A 7,500-nucleotide genomic window follows, 5' to 3' on the forward strand; every position below is an offset into this window, starting at 1 on the left:
TCCCAGCTTCTTCCAGTACATCCCAGCCTCTCCCAGTACATCCCAGCCTCTCCCAGTCTATTCCAGCCTCCCCCAGTGCATCCCAGCTTCTTCCAGTACATTCCAGCTTCTCCCAGTGCATCTCAGCCTCTCCCATTACATCCCAGCCTCTCCCAGTACATTCCAACCTCTTCCAGTACATCTCAGCCTGTCCCAGCGCATCCCAGACTCTCTCAGTATATCTAAAACAATTATTCCCTGTAAAAACAATGTAAATTATTATTGTACAGGGAAGTTTGAAGGAGTAAATTTATTCCCCCTAGCACTGCTGAACGTAATCATGTGTTACCTCTCAGTAGAAAACATTTTATGCGAGGCTCCCTTCCAATACTCTGAAATTGCTCTCGTTTTCGTTCCGCCTCGGGAGTTTTAAGGGGGAACTTCACTAAATCGAGTAATTTATTCCCATTTTCTCTTTCCCGCAGTGCCTCGAGGTGCCAGTCATTTATGAAGTATGAAAGCAGAAACGGGTCTCCAGAATATGATTTTTGAGCAAGATCTTCCCTTCAGGTGAGTCTGATGATGACGATGATACTATTACTACTGCTACTACTACTACTATCTTTCCAGACCTCTGGATTATTTCATGCCCATCCATGTCAGAGAAAGACCACAGAGAATACCGGCCGGCTACCAGGTGAGAGAGAGAGAGAGAGAGAGAGAGAGAGAGAGAGAGAGAGAGAGAGAGAGAGAGAGAGGGGGGGGGGGGATAGGTGATGGAAAAAGACAGGAAAAAGAGAAATGAAGAGAATGAAAGATAGAAACACGTAGGGACATTGAGAGAGAGATTGATTGATTTAAACAATATTACTACTACTATTGCACTAATACTATTTTTACTACTGATACAATGTCTCTCTCTCTCTCTCTCTCTCTCTCTCTCTCTCTCTCTCTCTCTCTCTCTCTCTCTCATAATTAATGATATTTTTTCAGCCAATTCAAAATTATTACAATTATTATTACTTTTAGAAATAATGATATTAATATTATTTTCTTATTTTTAAACCCAATTATTTTTTTAGGGGGCAAGATTTTCATTTACATTAATTACTTTTTGCATTTTTTACTTTATTATTATTATTAATTATTATTATTATTACTATTATTATTGTTGTTGTTGTTGTTTTTGTTGTCAAGAGATGGATTGGACAAAATAGTACAATAGTCAGAATAGTTCCACTGGATAGTACAAATAGTTTAGGTTAGGTCAGTTTAGATAGTACATCGTTGGATAGTTTGGATAGTACAAGATAGGTTAGATAGTCTGGATAGTACAGGAATAGGTAAGATAGAATAGTACAGAATAGGTTAGTCATTCAAGATAGTACAAAGATAATCTGGATAGTACAGCATAGGTTAGTTTGGATAGTACAAGCATAATTCTGCATAGTCAGTCAGGATAGTACAATAGAAGTCAAGCAGGGGGAGGGAGGGGGCAGATAGTCATGCAAGTCAGGATAGTACAGGATAGTAGCAGAGATAGGTTATTTGTAATGTTTAAAATAGTAAAGATAGTTTGGGATAGTCATGATAGTACAGACTGGAAATTGACCCAAAAATTACTACTACTACTACTACTACTACAGGCCAGGTAGTGGGTGTGTCTGGTACATGCTGAGGACAAGGCAGACTACTCCTATCCTGTGTGGCGTTAGTCGAGCCACAGCCAATAGTCTGGAGACCCTCACCTTTGTACTATTCCTGATAGACTTTGCTGCTGCTGCTGCTGCTGCCTACGTATGGGTCAAAGGTTAGTAGTGCACTACTGGCTGGCTGACTGACTGACTGACTTTTTGGCTGGCTGGCTGGCTGGCTGACTGACTGACTGACTGACTGACTGACTGACTTTTTGGCTGACTGACTGTTTTGCTGGCTGGCTGGCTGACTGACTGACTGGCTGACTGACTGACCGACCATTTGGCTGGCTGACTGACTGAATGACTTTTTGGCTGGCTGACTGACTGACTGACTGACTGTTTGTTTGGCTGACTGACTGACTGACTGACTGACTGACTGACTGACTGACTGACTGACTGACTGACTGACTGACTTTTTGGCTGGCTGACGGACTCAATGACCGTTTGGCTGGCTGGCTGGCTGACTGACTGACTGACTGACTGACTGACTGACTGACTGACTGACTGACTGTTTGGCTGACTGACTGACTGTCTGTTTGCCTGGCAGACTGACTGACTAACTGACTGACTGACTGACTGACTGACTGACTGACTGACTGACCGACCGACCAACTGACTTTGGCTGGCTGACTGACTGACTGACTGACTGACTGACTGACTGACTGTTTGCCTGGCTGACTGACTGACTGACTTTTTGGCTGGCTGGCTGACTGACTGACTGACTGACTGACTGACTGACTGACTGACTGACCAACCAACCAACTGACTTTGACTGACTGACTGACTGACTGACTGACCAACTGACTTTGGCTGGCTGACTGACTGACTGACTGACTGACTGACTGACTGACTGACTGTTTGCCTGGCTGACTGACTGACTGACTGTTTGCCTGGCTGACTGACTGACTGACTGTTTGGCTGGCTGACTGACTGACTGACTGTTTGGCTGGCTGGCTGACTGACTGACTTTTTGGCTGGCTGGCTGACTGACTGACTTTTGGCTGGCTGGCTGACTGACTGACTGACTGACTGACTTTTTGGCTGGCTGGCTGACTGACTGACTGACTGACTGACTGACTGACTGACTGACTGACTGACTGACCAACCGACTTTGACTGACTGACTGACTGACTGACTGACTGACTGACTGGCTGACTGACTGACTGACTGATTGACTTTGGCTAGCTGAGTGGCTGGCTGGCTGGCTGTCACCACCACCTAGCCTAACCTAACAAAACTAAATTAACCTAACCCCTCAAAAAAATGGACCTTTCTTTCTTTTTTTTTATTAGACTTTTGTTGCCCTTGGTTGGTGTCCCTTGTACATTAAAAACAAACAAACCTAACCAAACCGTGTGTGTGTGTGTGTGTGTGTGTGTGTGTGTGTGTGTGTGTGTGTGTGTGTGTGTGTGTGTGTGTGTGTACACAGGTGACCACATGTGTATGGGAAGCTGCATTTCTTGGTGTGGCATGAACAGCCTCATCTCATTGGCTGTGTTGTCTGAGTCCTTGCTGTGTTGTATGTGCTGTGCTTGTCCCTCTCGTTTCCACGCTCTCTCTCTCTCTCTCTCTCTCTCTCTCTCTCTCTCTCTCTCTCTCTCTCTCTCTCTCTCTCTCTCTCTCTCTCTCTCTCTCTCTCTCTCTCTCTCTCTCACCTCACCTCACCACAGACAGCCCACAGCCCCACAGTATGTACCCCACAGTATGTTTACGAACCCCACAGTGACTCCCCACAGCCCCTCATCAATAAGTGTCCCCCTTACACACACACAGCATTACATATTGAGGCGCGCGGTCCAACAACGACGTAACCGTGAAATTTGAGATTTCGTGTTTTTGCCTGCTCCGTGTGGTAGAAGGGTGTAAAAGTCTCGTGGTGATATCGGCCAAGTCATATTCGACCATCTAAGCACCTGTACTAAGGCTCAAAGTCGAGCGGTAATGAGCCGGTAATGAGCCGGTAATGAGTAAGTTTTATTTTTTACGCTCGGAAAAAAAATCATAAAAAATTTATTTATGTACCAATCTTCATGAAACTTTCACCTAATACTATGTGTAATAGGCTCTAACACATTATTAACAAATGAAAACAATATCGGGAAAAAAAAATTATTACCTACGGTATACGCGTTAATTAACGCGTAAGTCATCCACCCAAAATCGTCACCTATCACTTCGAAACCTACATCCCCAAACAGAACTACCCAAGACCTTTCAAATGATGTATAATACTTACTTATTTAAGGGTATCCTATTGTGCGCAATCAGTGTTTAACTTTGAGCGCGTTTTTCTCGAAACTTCCATTTCTCGGTTACGTCGTTGTTGCACCGCGCGCCTCATATACAAACGCTGCATCTTGTACAGTGCCTAGAATAAAGAATGGACACACAAAATGGACAGGCTTCGTTTTGTTCCGTCCTGCGTGAATGTGGCGAGGCTCAACGTGTGCAGGTGAACAGTGAAAAGTGTATTAGATGCACGACTCAAAGATATGGAAGCTTACACACGAAGTACAGGACACAGCTTGATGATGAGTACGGTGAGTCAAGTATTAAGAGTCAAAATGCTCCACTTTGAACTGACCTACAACAAGGAGTAAGCTTGTAAAGGGGAAGACATTTGCCAACACAATAAACACACGGAAAAATTAATCTAAATAAAAGATTAAACAATTATATATATGCCAACACTAAATAAAGAATAAATGAAGACTAAGCAAAGCAAATTAATCTGACTGCTAATAAACAAACCAACACAGTATATTTAAACACTATCATGGAAGATACTGAAGCTGTGTGCTGTCTTCCTGCAGCACTGGTCAGCTCCTGTGCCACCAGCTTCACAGCACCACCCTCTGTCAAAAAATAAATCAATTAATAAATGTTGCAAACTATCTGATGTCAAATAATATTGTGGGCTTGTACAGAGATGTGTCAACAACAACAACAACACCACCTTAACATGGTGAAGCAACAAGAGGCCACAGGTCACAGGCAGGGTGGCCAGGCCAAGACTTTACCCCCCCAAGGCCCCGCCACACAGACCAGTGTTGCCACTCCCTAAACATAGAAAAACCTAGATGGGTTGCTAAAAACATCAAGATTCCGAAAAAAAAAGCCTAGATTATTAAACATCATGGCATTTAATCATAAAAAGTAATTCATGACACTTACTTTAATGTTGCTGTGTTTAGTGGGGATGAACTGGCAGAGGATCGTCGCTGTCCGAGTCAGAGGCAGGGTGGATTGTTGCCACCTCACGCTTGTTGCACCTTTCTACATACCGCTGATGACACGCGCCACTTTTCACATCTCCTATTAGGCGTGCTGATGGCTCCCAGTCAAAACATTTTACACTTTGTCGAGCAAAAACATATCAAACATTTTTCAACCTTTATCGACTTAGAAAATAAAAAAAAAACAACAACAAAATAAAGTCCACAAAACAGTAAACAGAAGCCAGATTCGAACGCGAGAACAACATTGGGGGACGGTTACTGTGATCCCGGTGACTGTAAACAAGTGGAACAGTTTTCTGTGTTTTGTGGCGAAATGAGAGCAAGTGGAGGCGGTGGAGGGACACATGGAGGAGTGGAGAAGACGTGAGGTGGAGAGATGAGGTAAATGGAGGATGAGGAGCAGGAGTTCGGTGTATTTAGTGACGTATTATTATCGTTAGGAGAAGTTTCTGTTTGTTATTACTCATATTCTCACTCATATTACCACTATCACTATCATTATTATGAGTAAGTGTGCAGTGTGAAGCAGTAGTCCCCCACACAGCCCCGTGACACACTGGAACACGCTCCGCCAATAAGGAAACTAACAATTTATAATCAAACCGGGGAAGCTTCATCACCCTCCGGAACTCCCCCGTAATGTAAGCTTACTAATTTCACTGCCTTCCTCTTCCTCTTCTTCCTCTTCCTTAAGGTAGAAAACAATTAGAATGTTTGTTGCAGAAGCACCTTTTATTAACCACCATAATGTACTTACCTACACCATTATATTTCATTTATTTATTTATTTTTTTTTTTCAATGTTTTTCGTCCTGTCTTTGTTATTACTGTCCCTCCCTCCCTCCCTTCCTCCCTCTCTCTCTCTCTCTCTCTCTCTCTCTCTCTCTCTCTCTCTCTCTCTCTCTCTCTCTCTCTCTCTCTCTCTCTCTCTCTCTCTCTCTCTCTCTCTCTCTCCCCCCTCCCTCCCTCCCTCCCCCTGTGCTGTGTGTGTGTTCCTTCCATAGCCCTTCGTGTTCTTCTTCCTCTTCTTCCTCTTCCCATTCTTCTTCTTCCTGTTCTTCCTCTTCCCCCCCCTCCTCATGTTCTTCTTCCTCCTCTTGCTGTTCTTACTCTTCCTTCTCTACCTGTTCTTCCTCTTCTTCCTCTTGCTGTTCTTCCTCTTCCTTCTCTTCCTGTTCTTCCTCTTCCTCCTCTTGCTTTTCTTCCTCTTTCTCCTCTTACTGTTCTTCCTCTTCCTCCTCTTGCTGTTCTTCTTCCTCCTCCTCTTGGCGTTCTTCCTCTTCCTCGTGTTCCTGTTGTTATTTATTGTTGAGCTTACCAAAATGGGATGTGTTTTGGTTGACTAGCTTACAAAAAGAGTGGGATTCGCCCCTGTTGGCTTACCACCTCCTCATTTTAGGACGCTACCAAACGAAACCAGCGGCCCAAGTTGACTGTGAACCTGGCCACGGTTGGGCTGCTGTTGTTGTTTACCGAACGATAAATTGGTGACTCCAATTGGGCCTGACAGACAGCCTCTCTTGGCCCACTAGGTCTGCTGCTGTTTGTTAAGCGAATATGGAGGAAGAGGAGTAAGCGAATATGGAGGAAGAGGAGGAGGAGGAGGAGGAGGAGGAGGAGGAGGAGATAATGGGGAGTTTTCATAACTAGTGGTTGTCACCAGGTGGCAGACCAAACCTTTCTCTCACATACAAGCAATATCAGATATACCTACAGTGTTATTCTATTTACATGAAGATGCAATGGGCTTATATAATATATTTTTCTAGGTAATCCCTTCTAAGTAGTAACACAAGTAAAATCAAACTCTTTTCATGAACAAATGTATCTAAGTTGATTTTCTAGTGAATCGGCATTTAGATTTATTTGGTCATCTTAAGATTTCCAAATGAATACACTCTTGATTGGAAACGTCTTAATTTAGTAAATATAAAGGCAACATGTCTGTGACAGTCAAAAGTCCAAAGTACATACATCTCCTTCCTAGTTTATGGAAACGGCAATTTTAATAAAAAAAAAAAAATTGGCACTTCGAGTGTCCTGGCGATAGTAATGGTGTATCTCTAACCAAAACAAACACCTGACTCGGCCGCGCTGCTTCAACTTAAGAAACACGTTGTTGGACAAGAAGTTGAATGTTGGTGCGGTGCCCATCTCCACTACGTCCTAAGCAATGGATTACGGCAGCTGGACACTACAGCAGCAGCAGGATCGCCTGAGAGATGTTTGTTTTGCTTCTCGATTACTTTGCCTTGTCGCTCGCTTCGTGAGAGGGATGCTAAAATCCCCCCCCAAAAAAAAAAAAAAAAAAAAAACTAGAGCCATATATCACGATGTTAGTGAGTAGGTTGTGTCATGCTATATAGTACAGTGTGATTTTTTATTTTTTTCATTGTTCAAATCAACAGTTTTTATACTTGTAATATGCTTTATTTAAGATAATGCTAGCTGTTTACTCGATAATCACACACAAAAAATATTAATTTGACCACATTCTGTCAATATTATCCATACCGGATATTGAAAAGTCGACACATCATTTCAATAGTATCATGATGATCAATGTTCTATGCATCTTTACGCAC

The 7,500-nt window shown here is 43.1% G+C and overlaps 1 protein-coding gene and 1 long non-coding RNA gene across 13 annotated transcripts in view; one reads left to right on the top strand and one right to left on the bottom strand.

The window, feature by feature from the left end:
• LOC135089988 (uncharacterized) overlaps window positions 1-7,500 on the top strand; it is a 15,669-nt gene that overhangs the window by 4,667 nt on the left and 3,502 nt on the right. For 9 of the 12 annotated variants that reach the window (XM_063986176.1, XM_063986175.1, XM_063986174.1 and 6 more), the window contains 2 exons: window positions 1-549; window positions 1,626-1,789. The exon at window positions 1-549 is cut by the window's left edge. In XM_063986176.1, the coding sequence (XP_063842246.1) occupies window positions 1-412 (412 nt within the window). In that variant the 3' untranslated portion in view covers window positions 413-549; window positions 1,626-1,789. Of the gene's footprint in view, window positions 550-1,625; window positions 1,790-7,208 lie in introns of those variants that run through there. The other 3 variants (XR_010261708.1, XR_010261709.1, XR_010261710.1) reach the window with 1 other exon arrangement.
• LOC135089991 (uncharacterized) lies at window positions 4,337-5,038 on the bottom strand. Its single transcript, XR_010261711.1, has 3 exons — window positions 4,851-5,038; window positions 4,633-4,752; window positions 4,337-4,531 (listed from the first exon to the last, which is right to left on the bottom strand). It is a non-coding gene; the product is annotated as an uncharacterized LOC135089991 (long non-coding RNA).

Source organism: Scylla paramamosain, chromosome 34 (genome assembly GCF_035594125.1).
Source record: "Scylla paramamosain isolate STU-SP2022 chromosome 34, ASM3559412v1, whole genome shotgun sequence".
In the NCBI taxonomy this organism is placed as follows: domain Eukaryota; kingdom Metazoa; phylum Arthropoda; class Malacostraca; order Decapoda; family Portunidae; genus Scylla; species Scylla paramamosain.